The sequence below is a fragment of the Anomalospiza imberbis genome, chromosome 3 (genome assembly GCF_031753505.1).
Source record: "Anomalospiza imberbis isolate Cuckoo-Finch-1a 21T00152 chromosome 3, ASM3175350v1, whole genome shotgun sequence".
Classification (NCBI taxonomy): Eukaryota; Metazoa; Chordata; class Aves; order Passeriformes; family Viduidae; genus Anomalospiza; species Anomalospiza imberbis.
This window is the reverse complement of record NC_089683.1, coordinates 85459750-85478962: the sequence shown is the minus strand read 5'-3', so window position 1 is coordinate 85478962 and position 19213 is coordinate 85459750. Positions and strand designations below refer to the sequence as shown.

The 19213-nt window shown below is 39.5% G+C and overlaps 1 protein-coding gene across 7 annotated transcripts in view; it reads right to left on the bottom strand.

Annotated features, from left to right (window-relative positions):
• TTC7A (tetratricopeptide repeat domain 7A) overlaps positions 1 to 19213 on the bottom strand; it is a 205865-nt gene that overhangs the window by 90491 nt on the left and 96161 nt on the right. For all 7 annotated transcript variants that reach the window (XM_068185514.1, XM_068185513.1, XM_068185512.1 and 4 more), the window contains one exon: positions 2683 to 2799. In XM_068185514.1, the coding sequence (XP_068041615.1) occupies positions 2683 to 2799 (117 nt within the window). The remainder of the gene's footprint in view (positions 1 to 2682; positions 2800 to 19213) is intronic.

The window sequence follows — 19213 nt, the reverse complement described above, 5'->3', positions numbered from 1 at the left end:
TTTTCTCCCCTTTCTCCTTTGTTCTGTTCAAAAAGAGGAGGAAGATAAAAAACTACCAGATAGCACTGCTTTATGAAACAGGTCTGTTTATGAAACTCTGGTCTGTTCTTCTACTGGACTTCTGTCCTCACAGGAGAGGCATTATAAAGAGAAACTGACCAAAAAAAAAACAACAAAAAAACATGTGCCTAACAAAAAATCACTTAACATAGATATCCTGTGCCTTCCTGTCACCACACAGTCTGCCATCCCCCAAGGATCAGTGGTGATGGTATCTCCTCTCATCATCCATTAAGGGATGAAATACCAAAAGGAAAAGTGACTGCCCTGGCTACTTTTTCTGGCACACTTCCAAGCCTGCAGCTCAGCCTTTGGACAATATTCCTTCCAGGAAGAAAGCTGTCAGAGAGACATGATTGGTGTGGATGCCCCCATCTTTCAGTCTGATGAGCCCTTTGCTAGGGACTGCACAGAATTCCCTTCAATCTGCACTGATCTAGCAAAAGAACTAGCTTCACAATTATTCTGTTATCACAGAAAACAACAGCAAAAGATAAAGCAAGTCTTTTGTCTTTCCCAGCTAACAACCTAAGACTGAAAGCCACTTACTGTCATTTATCATAACAGCAATCATATTTACAGTAGCTAAATAACCTTTTACTTGGGCTTTGGGATCAAACATAATCTTCTCTTATGAGAAGATTTCTCATAAGAAATGCACTCTGAATTCTTGGGCACTGGACCGTACCAATCACTGTCCTTGAATGGGCCTCCCTTGTCTTCTATACTGGTTTCCACACTGATTATCCATTTGAGACTATCACATAGTGACAGATAGAAGGGAAAATTAAATTATCTCTCCTATGCCTCAGCCTTACCTTGATAGGACTGACCCAAATGCAAGTGCCCTGGCCAGAAGCTGCTCGTGGAACTCTATGAACAGCTCAGTCTTACTCCTGTGTATGCAGGAATAAGGCAGCTGCACTTCCATCTATTACTGCCATAAGGCGAGTACTACCTTAATGCAGCAGCTACCACCATGGTAGCTGTTCAGGCACATGCTGAAACACTGGCTCCTACACTGTACTCCTACTCTAAGGATAGGTGAAGAGATTGGAAAATCCCAGGCTGAAAACCCAGTGTAATGCATTGTGCAAAACAGCCACTCCCAATGGCTTTGTTATCCCAAAGAAGGGCTGAAAATCAACAACCCTTTAAAAGCTGCAGAACAAAGCCTTCAGCCAGGAAAGCTTTTTGATGCACCACAGAAGGGATAGTAGCCAGAAGATCTGCTTTCTACATACAGCACTGGAAAGGTTGACAGTAGGACAGCAGGACATCTACTGCCTATGTTTTCAAAACATAGTTGAGACAGTGGACAAACTGGTGACAAAAACGCTGAGTGGGACACTTGGTTGTGAGACTGCAGAGGCACCAGTTTGTCAGAGAGAAGACAGGAGACTTGAACAGGGCATATGAATAGCTGCTGGGAATAAAATATTGGGCCTTGAAAGACTTTTTGGTCTGTCAGAGTCACAGTAAGATTGCAAAGCCTGGAAACAGGCCAGACAAATGCAACTGAAGTGCCATTTAATTGTGTAGGCAATTATCTACTGATTGAACCAGTATCGAATCCTTAGCTAAAGATACTAAGGCCTAAGGAAATCAATGACTCAAGTCTGTAAAAGACCACTGCTGCTATGTAAATATCTTGATTTTTTGTGTTTGGTTTGCTGCTCATTTGCTAAACCAACAAGAATTATTAATTACTCAAGGACAACTTGTACACAGACATGCATCATTCTGTACATATACTTCTGGTGTTTATAAAGGTTATGCAAATGCACACAGAAATTGGGGAACAACTCAAGTGACATCACGCTGCTGTCTTGATTGCTGCCATCAAGCATGTTGTCCTTCCCATCAAACACAACCCCTGTGGACATTACGGGCAAGGGATCTTGGTATAATATTCCCAAGACACTGTACACTGATACCTTGACTAGGGCAGTATCCTAAGCATGTGGGAAGGAGGAAAACCCAACTCAGTATCTTCCATACTTTCTCTCAACTTTACCTTTCAGTGGGGCAGCAGATGAAAGGAAGGAAACAGGAAATGTAGCATTGTGTGAATGCAGATTTATTAGGACAAGGGAAGAGTGAAAGATGCTACATCCATCCTTTCTTTCCATGCCCTGTTAGCACCAGGCTGTGCAACTAGCATGCAACTCAGCATATGAGTCTGGCATTGTGCCTCTCCTTGGCTTACTCACTTCAGGACTGTGTCACCCCCACACATTCCTGGGTGGTGCCAACTTCTGCAGACTGTGAACAATAGCTGATGAAAGCTCAGCACTATTGGGGAGAAAGAAAATCTGTCCTCCATTCTGAACATCCAAATATGGATAGAGATGTTTAGACATTTGGTTCAAAACTTTTGGTTCAAACTGCTTCTTCAATATTAAAACATTGAGGTTTTGGTTGTTTGATTTTTGTCAGGTTTTTTTTACTAATGGCCATTAAAATCTTCCATTTTTAAATCACTGATAGAACTATTACTTATCTTTTAAGCAGTACTGTTTATGACCCTTCTTGCAAAATAACTCAAGTATCTAGAAAATTAAAAAAGATAACCATGTTACCAATTATAAAGCTGAACTTGCTACAGTAGAGAAAGCCTACCTGTGCTGTAAAACATTGTATACCATCTGCCACATCTGCAACATATGTCTGCATGTCACCAGAGCCTCTTCAGGTCCTTTATGTATCCATTCCAGTTTTACTTTGGTGAAGAGCAAGCTGCAAGATGAAAAAGAGTAACTCCTATTTTATTGGCATCTCATAAAAGTAGAGAATCACTATCACTCCGGCAAGATCCTGGCAGGCAGCATTTTTACTTGCTTTGTACGTGCAAACACTGTAGCACAAAACATTTCATCTGGCTCAAATTTGATTCCCCACAAGGAAATGAGAGGATTAACAATATTCCTCAGCTGCAGTCAAATTTACATCACAAAGCTAGCAGGACAGTGTTAAAAGTAAAGCACTGCAAAGCTAACAAGGTTTAACATAAACCGAATCACATTTTATTTTGGACAGTATTAAAAACAGGAGAAAAAAGAATTGCCATAATACATATGCCCAGGCTGTTTTCTTAGTCTGGCATCTTCTTATAGCACTGGCTTATATAATAAATTTCAGACAAAAACCCCAGCACACTTAACATACACAGATAATTATGTAATGCCTCACAGGAAGGAAACATTTTTTCTTAACCCCAGCTGGCAATCATCTCATGCCCCTAGGCAAGACAGTCGATAGCCTTGTACATTCTTGTTCTAGGTAGTGTAACTGCTGCTTCTATTCTTATACCTAGAGAAGACGTACTTGCTCAGACCACTGGAATTCAGCAGAATTGTGTCACACAAAGGTTAGAAGACAGATTTGGCAATGACACAAGCTTCCACTTGCTGCCAAGCATGGTTTTTAATACTATCCTTCACTCCATCCATTTCATCTAAATTGTGAAAATGATATAACTTATTTTATTTTATATTAATGAAAAACTTACTTTTCTGCTTTAAATGTTTTCATAAAGTCTAATAACAATACAATTTTAATTCACTTGATATGGCTAGTAATTAATCCACTGGAAGCACATATGTGTACATACATGCATACAACAGCTGAATGTTAAAAATCCTAAAAACAGGTTTGTGAATGTGACCTGCAGGCCCCTGAGGAATCCAAACTACTTCAGAAAGAGACAAGAGCAACTGCATATATGATGTTAGAGAAGAATTTGCAGCTGAGTAAGAGATCCTTCACTTGGAATAATTAGAACTCTATTGCCAAGACTGTGTAGTGCATATCTACAGGAATGTGCTAAAATGGCAGCTCCATTTGGCACTAACAAACATTAGGGTTGGCATTTTTGGTTTGGGTTTCTTGTTTGGTTGGGTGGGTTTTTCCTTGGGGGGGTGTGGGTGGTAGTGACTAAAATGTAGCCCAACTCTATCAACTGCTATAGTGAAGTCTGCTCATGGCTGCTGCTACAATTTGACCTGGTAGAACAAGCATTCCACGAAATTCCTCAGGTACAAACTTTGACTAGGGAAGGTAGATCAAGATTCATAATCAAGGGAATTTGTCTTCACTCTTTTACATTCCTACTCTGTATCTTTGATTTTCTTGTTAGTGGTGTGAGCAAAACAAATACTAAGAAAGTAAGAACATAATCTGCTCTTAGACATGCTGACCCCCTAACTGGGAAGAAATGCCTTTATGATTCAGGTATTTGAGGCTAAAACACAGACTGATCAAAATTTTGCTGGGACAAAGATGTAATAGTGGATAGATGCACTGTTAAAAAATAAGTCTGAATTCAAAGGAGTGGTTGGCAATGAAACTGGCCAGTGATGCCCGCTGCTCTGTATTCCCCATGAACAGGGCTCATAAGAACAAAGTCTGTTTCAACACAACAGGATATAGAATCAATCACTTGGGTATAAGGAATACATATCACAATAGAAAGATGGGAAGTTACATCATGGAGAGCAATGGTATTAAAAAAGACATTGAGTTCCTGAGCAACAATGCAGTTAAAAGGTCAAACAACCTTTAGCATCCATATACAGAAAGGTAATCAGGTAGGAACTGGAAGACATGGCTATTCTTGATCAGAGCATCAGCAAGACACTTACTACAATTTTGTTTCTAGTTCTTGCTCTTTGATTCCAGAAGATGACTAAAAATAGGATATGGTTCAGAAAATCACATGATCTGAGGGCTAGAAAAACGTATTTCATCAGAGGCTTGATAAGCTCAGTTTATCTGCTTTAACCAAGAAGCAGCAAAGAAATTGTTTTGCCCCTGCCTGCATGCATCTACATGAAGTCTCTCATTGTGAGTCTTTGATGTAAAAGAAAAGATACAGAGAATCTAAGAATTTGTTGGAAGTTGAAATCAGTCAAATGGAAATTATTAAGTAAATGCATTCATGTTGCTATCAAGGAAAATAATCTTTACAGCAACTACCTTGTGTGAACAGTAAATTCTGTCATCATTAAAGCCTTTAGAGCAAGGCAGGATAACATCTGGAAAGCAATGGTAGTGTACAAACAGAAGCTGTGGGTTTGATGCATGGGCTCATGAGTGAGTTTCTTTGAGCTGCACTGTGCCGAGGGGTGAGACTGCATCACCTTCCTTCTGGAAGTTACTCTATTAAAAATGTTCTTCTAGGCCCAGAAACAAGCACATTGAACAATCTATGCTATTTTAAGCACACAGAATAATTTTTAAACCACTACAAACTTTCAAAATTAAAGACCTTCTAAAGCACTGTACAGCCCTCCTTGCAGCAGAAGAACGGTGGGCAAGAAGACCAAGGCCCAGAGACCAGTTGTATTACATCCCAGAATAAAGCCACACTTCTCAACATGGTAAGATACCACTCAGTATTAATTAAATAGACAAACCTATTAACAGTCAAAATCCTGGACAGGAGGGTTATATTAAAGGCTCCTTCTCCTTTTTACATTAGTAGGGACATAGATGGCTTATCAACAGGCAAGTAAAATCACTACATAGTATCTTTATACATTGCAGTTAAACATTAAAAAGACAAAGCATGCATTTCATCACTGCTGTTTACTGCTTACAGTGAGTATATGTCATCTGCTCTGGATGAAGATGCAATGGTCTATCTCAGGAGAGAGAACAACTAATGAAACCAGGGAAAGAAACAAGTCTCTCACAAAAACATAATGAAGCCTCAGCACAATGCTATCATGAGTTGTAAGGCACAGGCACACTACAGGATCTTGGAGATACCATGCCCTACCAGAGCTCTTTTGGCAGTTCATATTGGGAATAGCATTATTCATGCTATTGTGTAGTCTTATAATGAACCAAACCAAAAGACAAATGGGAAGAATGTAAGAAGCAAAAGGAATCAAACCATACCATTGGCAGTAGTAAACAATGCAATTAAACATGATAAATAAAAGGTGGAAATACAATCAGGGTATCAGGCTGCATGTGCTATACACTGTTAGTATTTCTCAGTTTCTAATAAGCTTTGTAACAGTGAAACCAGGTAAGTAAATAAAAAGGGAAAACAGTGAAGCAGTATAATGTATCTCAAGCTTATAATTTTATTACTGAGCTAGCACTCTTGTTACACATAAATCAATCTAATGAGTATTGTGTCCTATCAGTGTCTGTGCACAATTTCAGGGGCACAAACAAAAATCAGTCATGCACAGGTCTCACCTTATTGTATTTCTTAATATCATTGTACATTTGTATGATCCTTGTAGTATTAAGCAGTGTGGACTTTTTAAAAGATTCAACATATAAAAATAGTCCCAAGATTATCAATATATTCATTGGTAATTCTATTAGCCTGTGAATATGAAAACAGATTTGGGCTAAAGCAAGTATATAAATTGCTACTACACAAACATAGGAAAACAGAGAAAGAAACCCCACAAATCATTCTTGTAACATGTATGATTTCAGGGACAGTACCAATGGAAAATAACCACCATGTAGTCTTGATACAAGACTCTAAGCTCCCTCTCAGAAGAGGTTTTCTTTTGTGGTGCATGTGGACAGCATGCAAAAGCTTTTTTTCTCTAATGGAACATCAGGTTATTGCCACAAGCAAACACACCCATCTCTCACTCTCTTGCAAATTAAAATCTGGATAAAGCCGAATTTGCTGAGACCTTAAGTTCTGAAAATTCAAAATTAATTCAAAATGAGGTTTCTCAAGTATCAAAACTTCAGTAGTACAAATTACCATATCACTGTAATACGTCACACCTTGACAAAATAGGTTGAGACTGGAATCTTGGAAGACCTACAAAAATTTTCAGAAGCAAGCAAGCTACGTCAGTTGATTTCAGAAGGCATTAAACATTTGTTTTCATAAAGACTGATTTCAGTTGCTTATACTCATGATGTTTCAAGGCCTGGCCAAATACAACTATCTAGCACTTCCAAGAGTCTTCTAATGTCACATGGCTAAATGCTCAGCCTTTAAGTTCTTTAATATTACCCAGGAAGAAAAGAGGTAATTCTTTCCCATCCCTGAAAATTTAACTACTGAGGTTGGTTTAATAGCTAATATTTATTATTAGAAGATCTCACAAGTGCATCTGTATACTGTAAATGCTTATGAGCACATCTGTGGAAGTCATAAGCTGCTGTGTATAGCAATAATCAATTGACGACTTTATGGACACTCTAGGACTTAATAAGATGTATTAATCAGTTAATTATTGGGCCTTTTAAAACCTGCTTTAAAATAGAGTTCTTAGTATCAAATATAGCCCTTGTAGTACATATTTATACAGCATCACAGTGGGGCCTGTGTCTTATCACTTGACAAGCAGTAAATAATGCCAGTACTATAACAAACAAGAACACCTTCCACTCATTTCAAGGTTGAGAGACCTAATGAGTATTATGTAGTCATTGTCTCTATATTTTGCAATTCACTGTCTGCTTAAAACCCCTCCAGTTTTTGAGAGCTTGTCAGCAGCTTCTCAAAGATCTACATGTCTTTGAGCTTTACCAGATCACTGCTGTCATTTCCCAAAGTCTTTCATTATTTACCCAGATTTGTCTACCTACACACACAGCTGCTGTGTTATTTTGGACACCGAATGCAAAAGAAACAAAACAAATCACCAACACATGCAACAGTGTATCTTAATTCACCAGACCATTGTGTACATTAGCATAAAGCTACTGACCTTCTCCAGCTAATACGTGTACATTGTCCCTCTATTAAAGGATGGGATGCACATGCCTACTGGTTTGTACAGACATTTGCTCAGAGACAGAAACCAGTGACAGCTACAAGAGCAGCAAATGCAATTCCAGTGTCTGGGTGATGGGTTCTGGAACAGCAAAGTGCCATGGAACAGCAGAGATCAGCTCACCCTATCACCCCCCTGAAGTCCAGATATATATTCCACACCAGAGACAATGAAAACCACAGTGCCACAACCTGGATGAATGGAGGACCCAAGTATGGCCTCTGACAAACTGCAAGGTGTGGATTCAAACTCCCAACACTTTGATGCTCTCTAATCAGTTTGTTCTCCTTTAAGGTAATGGATACAAAGGGAGGATACAGGTGAATACAGGACACAAACTGATCTAACAGAGCTGGAAAGAGGATGAAAGAGACAAGAAAAATGATCAAAGTTTTGGAATGCTTTCGATATATAGAGATAGTAAACAGACTTCTCAGCCTGAAAAAGAGACTGAGAGAAGAGATGACAGATTTATAAAATCATTAATAACATGAAGAGGATCAGGAAGTCAAAGCAATGTGTTGCTTCAATGAAAGAACAAATATCCAATAAAGCAATCAAACAGTGGATTTAAAATGGGCAAACGAAGTGCTTTTTCATAGATCACAAAAGTAAAATGCAAAACCCATTGCTGCAGGATGTTCTGGAGCAGACATAAATATGTTCAAAAAGGGATTAGAGCAATTTGCAGATGACAGGCTCATCAGGGGCATTAAAGACAATTTAATGCAACCTCTGGCTGCAAAAGCCTCTGAGCCAATCTGCTGACAGAAGCAGGGATCACATATGAGGGATAGGATCATCCTACTGCTAGGTTTCTATATGCTTTTCCCCTGTGCATTCACCAGATGACCTGCTGAAGCCAGACAAGCTCTTAGTTTGATGAAGAATGGCCACCCTTACATTTTGATATGGCAGGAAGATGATTGCAGCCCATATTCTTTTTATAACCCACATGGTCTAGTCTTATCTGCTGGTGGAACTATAGTATCTTCACAGAAAATCAGTTACTCAGTTTCCCAGTTATTGAGTTTAGCTTCAGTAGTGAGTCACGTAACAACTCAATTAGATAATGGATACTCTTTCACCATAACTGTTAATGGTTTCATTAACCTTCCTACAATACCTGCTAATGCCCTAGTCAAATTATGAATAAGAAAAAAAAAGGAGGCAAAACTGGGGAACTGCTTTTAATCTCCTGTATTTTTGTTAATAAAAATCAACATCAAAGTTGTTGTCTTTTCAAATAACTCTGTGCTTCTTGCAGTCTCCTGACATTTAAGGGCACATTCTCTAGTTAAAGTAATGCCAGCAACTCTGACTGCAACCTCCTTTTGTAACTTCATGTTGTGCCATGTTATCTATCACTTTCCCAACAAAAATAAATTGATCATATACTTTTACAGACATACAGTTCTAATTTTTATGGCTCCCTGCCCAGTTAGCCCCCAATATGAACAAAAAAATAAAAACAAGAAATCTGTCACCATGCTCAAAGAATTACTGACTTCATCTTCCTAAACCAGGGAAACTAGCGAACTCACAGCTGCCATCTCCTCCTTTATAAGAATGCCCTGCTCTGAGACCAGTCCTGCATGACAACAGCAATTCGGCTAATGTTGCTCTACAAACAGTGATGGCTACAGCACAGGGCGAAAACAACTTCCAGGGTGGTAGGTTCCAGGCTATTTAAAAGTTAACACGATGGAGACAATTTGCTATGTTCAGCCTCTTGGCACAAGCACCTAGAAGTTTCTTGCTTATAGAGAAGGAGGGAAACACAAAAAGAGGTGATCAGCAAAGACAAGACTGCAGCTGAAACTGTAGGAGGAGACTGCAAAGCAAAAGCAAGGGAGCAGCCACTGGCATGGCTCAAGCTCTAGATGTTTCTTCTTGGACTGCCTCCTTCTGCAAGCTGCAGCTTGCACCTGATGGCAGAAGGGCCTCCTGTCTGTCAGGTGAAGGTCCTACCCATGGACTATACTGCATAACTCTGCACAGACACAAATGCCTCTTCTCAAGAAAAATGTGTGCAGCCAGTCCAGCAACCTCATGCACTTATTTCAGCATTCAGGTCCATAAGAGTAATTTCTGATACAGAGAGAAAATATGATACTATGAATATTTATGTGGTCCATTCAGAAAGTGCCCCATAGATCAAAAGGGCATCTTGTACCAAACCTCCTTTATCTGCTAAACCCAGGGTGGCTGTCACTTGAAGGTAAAGCAACAATTAACTAATAGTCTGTAAAAAGCAAGCTGATTTGCTTGGAAAGGTAAAAAAAAAAAAAAACAAAAAAAAAACAAAAAAAAAACCCCCAAAACCAAACAAACCCCACACAGAAATTCTTCTTTATCTTCACTTGTCTTCAGTATCAAGCCATATCTAGTCATATCCAAGAAAAGAAGGCAAAAAAAAAAAGGGTGATAAGAATTATTGTCTGCGTTCCTTTAACTTAAGTCATAACTTTTGAATGCCAAACTTGTGGTATTTTGCTTTATATTAAGAATGTAGGAAGCAAATTGTTTGCAGCGCTGATAAACACGCTTGTCTCACACAGTTACACAGAATCCTTTGGGTGATACACCTGAAAAGCGCATCTTCCTCTCACCCTGATGAGGAATTGCCAACAAAACAATTTTGTACTATCACAAATCATCTGTATTTCAGTACATATCTTGCCTGAATAAAAACAGAAAAGTAATTTTCACAGTTTTAAGTTTTACAGCAAAACTTGGGGAAAAAGTTCCCAGTTTTTCTATGAAGTGTGTTTTCATCAAATTTTTATTTGCAATATAAAAATCGGTATCCTTTGTAAGAAGAGTGAATTAAATTTTACATTGTAACACTTCAGAAGATTTAGAGATTTATTCTACAAGTCTCTCCCAGCATTGTTTTGTGCTTTTTTTCTTCTCTGACAGACTCCACCTACATGGAATACTCCCCCCATTGTGCTGGACACTGTTATGAACACATTTGAAAACCAGAGCCAGGTCCTGGGCATTCAAGGCTAGGAGCTTAGAGGTCCACCTCCTATTTAATTTCAATTATGCATTCAGTAGGAGTTCAATGCATAGCTTCTCCATCCAGCAGACCCAAGCCCTCACACTTGAATTCAGGTGACTCTGTGGTGCAGAATCTCATTTGTGGGTGGAAACACTATGTGTCTGTTGGCAACGCCAAATGACAGTGCAATCTCGGAAGTGTTCTGGGAACATGGTCCACTGTATTCCACCCACGGGGCATCGTGGCAAATATCCTATGGCTTGGGCTGGGAACCTGGGAGAGCCATGCTCCATGCCTTGCTGTCTTGCATGGCTCCTTGGCCAGTTTTGGGCAAGTTGATCCAGGCTGCTGTGCTTTAACTCTTCCAAATGCAGAGCAGATAATGGGAATGACCTTTGCAAAGCATTCAGAGAACTAGGGACTTCATCACTGCCTGCCCCATATCCTTTACATTTAATCTCTTAATATGGGTGGCTCTCAACTTCAGAGTTATTTGTGGACAGGAAGGAAAGCAGGTTGAGTTCCTCTGTAATTGACATCACTTTTAAAACATTTTCTCATGAGCTGGGCCTGATTCTTCAGAATTTCATCAACTGTGCGTCCGGAATAATCAGCCAGCCCTGATTAAATTGGAATTCATTTGGAAGGGCAGAGCTGAGAACTATCATGCTGCCACAACAACTGGAACAATTCTTGATTTACGGAAATGAAAAAGGAAACCAAGACCAGGGTCTCTGATTGCTGAGCAGAGATCCTTCCAGACAGGAAAAGAGCATTAACAGACTAAGCTGAATATTTAACATGCTGCCAATACTTCCTATCCCCAAAGAGACTGTAGAACTGGATGCTTCACTTACACTTCTAAACTGCTGAATTTTCATAAAAGCTTCTATTATGTGTAGTTTAGGCTGCTTTTAGAGGAAAGGAAACCAGGACACTGGCTTGTAAAGTAACACTCAACATCAGCCTCCAAGTCACCTCAGAATGCAACCAATAACATTGCTTTTTGGAAACGTATGTCTGAATCCTGATCCATGTATTTAAAACAGACTGAAATACCTCCTAATTAACCTAGTGTCACAGTAATAAAAAGTGATAATATACTCTTACTATGGATGTATCAAACTGTGCAACAAAATACAGTAAAGCAGAACCCCATAAAGGATTAATAAAACATTCCTACCCAACCTGACATATTTATGAAATCTTGCATGTTATTGATACTTGGAGCCAACACTCTGAAACTGCATCATGCCCTCACTGTATTAGTAAATTAGAACCACACAAAATTTGGCTTTGCTATATAAACAACAGGAATAAAATAAGCTTTTCTTTTTCAAACTGCATTATGTGATATTGGTAGACAGACCTCACGCTTTTCATTACTTTATTCTGGAGCAGTATAATTTATGCCACCTTGGCACATATAAGAGGTCTTAATCTTTAAGCAGAAGTCCTGCTGAAGTCAACAAGAAACCAATTATTCCTCTCTTTAAAATTTAGTGTGTGCTTAAGAACCTTGGTAGATCCAGCTCTTTATAAGGAGAATGATCTATGAGATTCTCTCCTAACTGTTTAGCTTTGCAGAGGACAAAGTATTAACACGAGGAACACAAGAAGGGGCAGAGTTTGCTGATACTTAGTGCACACTGACTGCACATCTCAGCAGAGCTGAAAAGGTGGAAATCAATCAGTCAAACACCACTAAATTTCATTATAGAATACTGGATCTGGGGCACATATGGGCATGTTTCAACCAAGGTTCTGGCTAGGAAAACCCACCATACACTTATGACAGTTCAGAGGCAGTTCTTTTCACAAGACGAGATTTTTCTGCAAGATATGAAGAAGCAGGTTTATATGCCAGCCTGAAAAAATATAGGGAAACACAAAGTTAAAAGGTGGAAGAAGTGTCAGAATTGAAGACAGACAAAAGATCCTTGATTTCTGAAAAAATTCCTAACAAACCCAACCCCAAAAGCAACTGCCAAGAAAACCCAAAAACCCAAACAAACCCACAGTATCTAGAACAAACCTGCATTTTGGTAAGTAGACAGAAAACTGCTGGCTTCACCAAAAAAAAAAAAAAATTCCAGAGGAAGAAATGACTATTTTCCTACTGCTACCATCAGAAATTATATTTGTCTAGGCCTGCAAAGGAAATCCACAATTTAAGTGCAGCCTATGTCAGCAGCAGCTGAACACGGTTAGTGCAAGAACAGCAGCAGGAAGACACAGGAGCATGACCTTTAATGCAGAGCTAGGGACCAGCATACAGACTGAGGTCTGCACTTCAACAGATCTGCTGAAGATCAGCTACTGCAGTTTCACTCAGTCCTTCACTGGCACAATTGAGCTAACCTAGCAAAACTTGTGTTACCATCTGGTTCGACACAGCACATTGACTTAGAAAAATCAGGTAGACGAAACTGTATTCACGGTAGTGCTGGGTTGTGTTTTCACCACAGAGAGTGTTTCGAAGATGCATTTAATTTCCTTATGAAGTTCTTACTTTATAGCTCCTTTTCACTTTGTACAAAGCTAATTGCAGAGTCAGGACTTGCATCCCCTAATCCCTGTCAGGTTTGAGACCATGCAGATCGGCTTTGGCAATAGTGGCACTTTTTTGTCATGTTGTTGCCTCCCCACCAGCAAAGATTCCCCACAGACCTCAGGCCGGACACCTCAGCTGATACTGTGATAGCTCTCCTTGACCATTACTCTGAGATAAAAACTCAGAATATAACTGTAAACAGCTAGCTTTGTTTCCAGCCATTTTCTTCCTAATAATTCCCCAACTACACCCATCAACCCAAGGACATTGCTGACTTACAGAACCCAGTTCCACAGCTTGCATCCTTGACTACTATTCCAGTGTCAGGTTTTCGCAGCAGAAAGCTGTGCACAGTTCAGCTGAACATGAACATAATTCAGGATCTTGTAGGCTGTATATGAAAAGTGAAGCTTTATTCCTTAGCTTTGCTGTAAGTTTGAACTGCACTGTTGCACATACAACTCCAGCAGTAAGTAAGCTGAGTCACTGCTCACGTGTAACAATCAGCAGTCTCAACCTGTCAGAGACACCTAACAAATTTCAATTGGAGCTGCCAACAAAAAATAAAGGCCTTGAGAGAAAGGTGAGAAATATATATGCGTGGTAAAAAAAAACCCAACAAAAAACAAACAAAACAAATCAAAAGTAAAAAGAGAATCCACAGCAGATTGAACCTAAAATCAGATTAATGGATTATTTTTCTGCAATACAGTACACTCCAGTGTGACAGATCTTCCAGATGTGCTGACAGAAGATGACACAATATTATACATCTAAAGCACTGCATATGTGATTAGAGAAAATCCTTTGAGAAAACATGTATAGTAATTACATTTTAAACATTCAAAAATATTCGGCCTTCTTTCAATAACAGCCTGAGAAAAACACCTTAGTGTAAAACTGCAAATACAATTTAAAGGCTGGCTGGAATTAACCAGGTCTGATTGCTGAAAAACAGGTTTCATTTTACAGCACAGTGCAGGTGACAGGATTACTGGTTTTTGGCTTACTTTTGTATTCTTCACCCACCCACAGAAGGCAGGTTTTTTTTGAGACACAGTCCAGCACTTAGCAACCACTGACCTTTACAAATTTTTACACAACAGTGCTTCTAAAACTGAACTCTGTTCCAAAATTAAGAGCTAACAGCTGTAATGAAACAGGTAAAAAGACCTAAACATTCAGGGTCTGACAGTCAGCTGGAGGTAATCAGCTTTGTTCACTGAAATGAATGGATTTTTGTCTTTTTAAATTAGCTGAGGATCCAGCACTCAAGCTTCAAGTCAGAAATGCTCAGGCAGGTTTAACTCCCCAGAAAAGTGCATGCATCGGATAAACACAAATTAAGTGCAAGGTTAGTGCAGTTTGATCAGCTTGTACCAGCTGACTCCCTGCTTTATGCCCTTAAATAAATGGCTCATTTGCAGAATTCTAGCCTTCCATACATCCACAAGGATTCTGCAACTGAAAAAAAAAAAAAAAAGGAACAGAAGAGATGATGCACAGCAAGCTCCAGCCTTTCATAGAGAAGAATCCTATGCTTTGCTTTCTACTGTGTGGGAAGAAAGTCCATGCAGAAATGCCCAGCTTGCATGGGCTGCCAGTGCTGGAGAGCACAGTAGCCTGAGGCCAAACTCTCCACCTCAAAATCTCAGCCAAGGAGAGGGACAGAAAGGGGATGGACAGAACTCACTGAAATCTGAATACAGTGAAATCTCCATGTTTATCCAATGTTACATATTCTGTTAACTCAGTGCAGAGCTCTCTGCAGAGATTGCAGCACTCTAGGATAAATCAGAAGAGTTTATTTTATAATCTGTGCCTTCTGGTAAGTTAGAAGCATGCACCAGTTCTTTACTGAAGCAAATCTGAAGGGGAAGAAAAGATATCAACCTAAAAGCATTAAGACTATTATAACTGTCTGGTTTACCATTTACCACTAGGCATAAAAACTGCTTTGCATTTATGTACGCCTTTTTTTTTTTCCCTCATAAAAGGCCACAATGCAAACCAACTGCAATTCAGAGCTCACTATCTAATTTCTGTTTCTTTTCTTTTCTAAGCTAATATATCCAAAACAAAAGGTATAGTGCTCTTCTCCATTCACACCACACTGAAGGCATTGTATTTTCATTAATATGTCCACACCCTTCTCTAAGTACCTCACTGAAAGGGTATCCAAGAGACACTGTGCAGAACTCAGTACTCCAAGCCAACCGAAAGGGCTCGGGCTCTCTGCTGACCTGACTGACAGTTTTTCCTCCAGAAAGCTTAACAGAACCTGCATGTATGTGATATATCCTACCATAATTAATTCCCTCAGGGAATGACATCCAGAGGAAGCATGGTTCAAATACACAGCAGACACCATATATTTGACATTTCGAAACAGACTACTGACACCAAGATGCACCCATGGAAGAGCTGGTATTTTTATTTTCCTTGACTGTAGATATATGGCATAAACTGAATCTTGTCATAAAAAGACTGGCTTAAAAACAGTTGAACCATACAGATAAAAAGTGGTGTTCTTTGCTCTTGAACAGATTTAATTCATTAGAAATCCAGGTGGTGTTTAAAATTACCACGTGCCATTTAATATACGATGAAGTAACAGCTTCCTTCAGCCTTAGTCAAAAAGCTTCAGAGCTGTAATCCTTTTTCAAATAATTACCCTGTTCATCAGGCTTCAGCACAAGATGACTCCAAGAAGTAGTAAAATGGCAAGACTAGCTCTGAAAGCTTCAGTATACAGACATACCAAGCTGAATGGCAATGAGAGCACTTTGCAAGTGTTTGTCAAGTCACAGGCCCAAACTGGGCTAAAATTAGAACTGAGAGGGAAGAGCATATGAAAGTATCAAGTCCATCTGCCACATAAAAGGGTCTCTGAAGAAAAAAAAATGTAGGAAGGGTGGGAAGGTATGCGGACTGAATGAGGCAGCTATAGTGAATTATTGCTTTCACACACACAACCTGTGGTTTTGGCTTAGCCAAGAGCTGCGCTGTCTGGCTACCCAGGAAAGTGAAGCCACATGTAGAAAAGGGAAAATTAGTGGCTGACTCCAAGAGCTAGGATAGCTGACTGCTACCCTGCCTCAGGAGGCAGGCACAAGTATCCTGCTTGAGTAATTCCAGGACACTGAAACTGTATCCTTCCTCAGGATAACTACAGCGCTTCCTACCCACAGGTCAAGGATATCCCGCACCAGCTTGTGTGCATGGTTCTTTCCAGCAGAAATGGCAACATAAAACCCAAGATGCTGACGAAATAGTACTGCAAATTACATCCTTAAGATCAATTCCTGTACAGAGTATTCAGAACAACACTCAATAAACTTCTTGAATATCCTTTTCCTGGAGGCCCTAGAGACATTAGTAAAAGTAGAGACATGTGAGTTCCACTGCACTTTTAGCATAAATGAGACAGAGAATTAATTACTTTGGAGAAACATCAGCTCTGTTGGAAGCTAACCTATTCATAATGCATCAGATTTGTGACTGCTTATGGCATGACTGATTTTTTTTCCCCTGTGTTTTTATTCCATTTTGTTCCTTATTTATAATGAGGTTCTACAATAGTGACATTTGACAGATTTGACAGAGATACTGACTTTGTCATTAAATTTTCCCCAATCCCTTTCTCCTCCTGTTCTAGGCCAAAATCACAGCTCTGTCAGTTGTCTCCAGATCCAAGTTTATTTTTCATGTAATACCTGCCATTCAATCAATGTCAATGCAGGGTTTTTCATGTGATTCCAGCTACCCTAACAGCTTCATTTCACCACTGAAAACTAAATAATAATGTGATATGCTTGACTGACCCAAATCTGCTGAAGTCTGCTTCAGTAACCCCTGCAGATTTATGTACTTCAGATTGTCATTTCTTCTGAGTGGTTTGCTCTTTCCAAAGGACACTAATTCTGGTATTTATGTTCAGGACTACAACCAGTGGACAACTGAAGCCTCAAGTACAAAAATAACACTTTTGCTAAGCTGCTGCATCAGAACCACCACAGAGCATATAATGTCCAAGTCCATAAAAGCTACCATGGAGACACTATTTAAGTTGTAAAATACATCATCTACTTGGTTTGCTTAATAACACAGTTCTATAGGAGCAAAGACCACCAAAGACCACCAAATACCACCCTGGGAAATGGATTCAACCACTGAAACATTTTGCCTTCACGTAAGCTGTGTTCCTCTTGTTAAAGCAGCTAATTGCACTAACAGGGCAGCCTGATGTGGCTTGGTACAGCTCCACACCAATTAAAGACACCACGTTCCACTGTGAGCAGCATCTGCAGCAGCACACAGAGGCTCTGCTCACATAAATGAGCCCTCCCTGGATAAACAACACAAGTGTTTGTGACACTCCCTGTACAAGTGTGAAAAACCACCCAGGGCACCGGACTCATCTCTTCCTCTCCTCTCCCATGGGCAGGGTGTCAGGACACATCCACTTGTCAAATTTTTCTTCTGCTGTCATAAATAAAAGTTTAACTTACCTTCTCAAATGAGTCATTCCATGGTTTATTATTGCTACTCAGGAAGCAGGCCTAAATTACAAGAGTGGAAGAAATACTATGACTGCTCTAAATTGTGTCTCCACTTGGATCCTTATACAATTTTTCTTCGGTTTTACAGCATAGACCAGTCCCTGAAGCACCTATGAATACATTTTTTTATGAGCATGGTGGACTGGCAGAAGGAGAAAGTGACAACCCGAAAAGCAGTGATTCAGCATTTCAGGCCCTTGTACCCATAGAATGGAATCACACCAACTACTGCATTGCTATATGTTTTCAACACCACCATCCTGCCGGGAACTGTGATCTACAGCTTTGGGAATTTTGTTCTAGAAAAACCCAAGGGATGAACCTGTCCAACCCACAAGCATTAGTTTGTTGACCACTGATAACAAGAACACTTATGCAGGAGACATAATGCAGAAACTGCTGTACTCTTAGAGCTACTATACCACAACATAAAGTTAAATGCTCTTGGGAAAACAAAACAGTAGAATGAAGCCTGAAACTTACTGCCTGAATTAACTCATCCTATAATTAATTTATTAAAACAGAGAGGAAAGTAAAAGTTCTTTATTAATAACCCTAACCAGAACTGTGCAGCAGAGAGAGAAAACTCAGCCAGTTCTACTAATTTTAGAATGTTCTATTATGGGATTTAGTGCTGTAGCTGATTTAAGGGAAGCCAAAAAAATTCTTTCCAGTTGTCAAATGAAAGAGGTAGATTCATTTATATATGGCCAGCTTTCCTTAACACTTTGAACTAAATTGCTTTTATTTAGAGCTTTTAAGATTAATTTGTCCCATTAAGATTCAAACATTTTAATACCCATCCCATCCCTTGTTAAGACATTCTTTTAAATTAAATGTAAAACCCAAGTCTTAATTAACTGATGATATTAAGGAGCCTAAGTCACATTTTTCACACAGCTGCTAGCTTATATGACACAGTAAAATTCCAGGTCTGTTCTCTATATTCTGCTTCTCTACAACCACCTTGTCAACTTCAATTTGCAGATTATTCTTCCTAACTTCACAGCTCAATCAGATACATACTATTGGTCCCTGTTACCCAGCTGTTCTACTCTTCTCCAATCACAGATGCATTTCACTGGTGTACAAATTGATTACAAATTGTTGGAAGCATCACAGGGCTCCTGGGAAAGTCAGAGAGTATCACTGCAAGGAGTCTGGAGCTGAAATGGTTTACTACAGTTATACATCATCCAGGAAATGTGCTTTTGCAAAAGAACAGCTTCTTGCTCCCTGTCTATTGTTGGAAAAACACCCT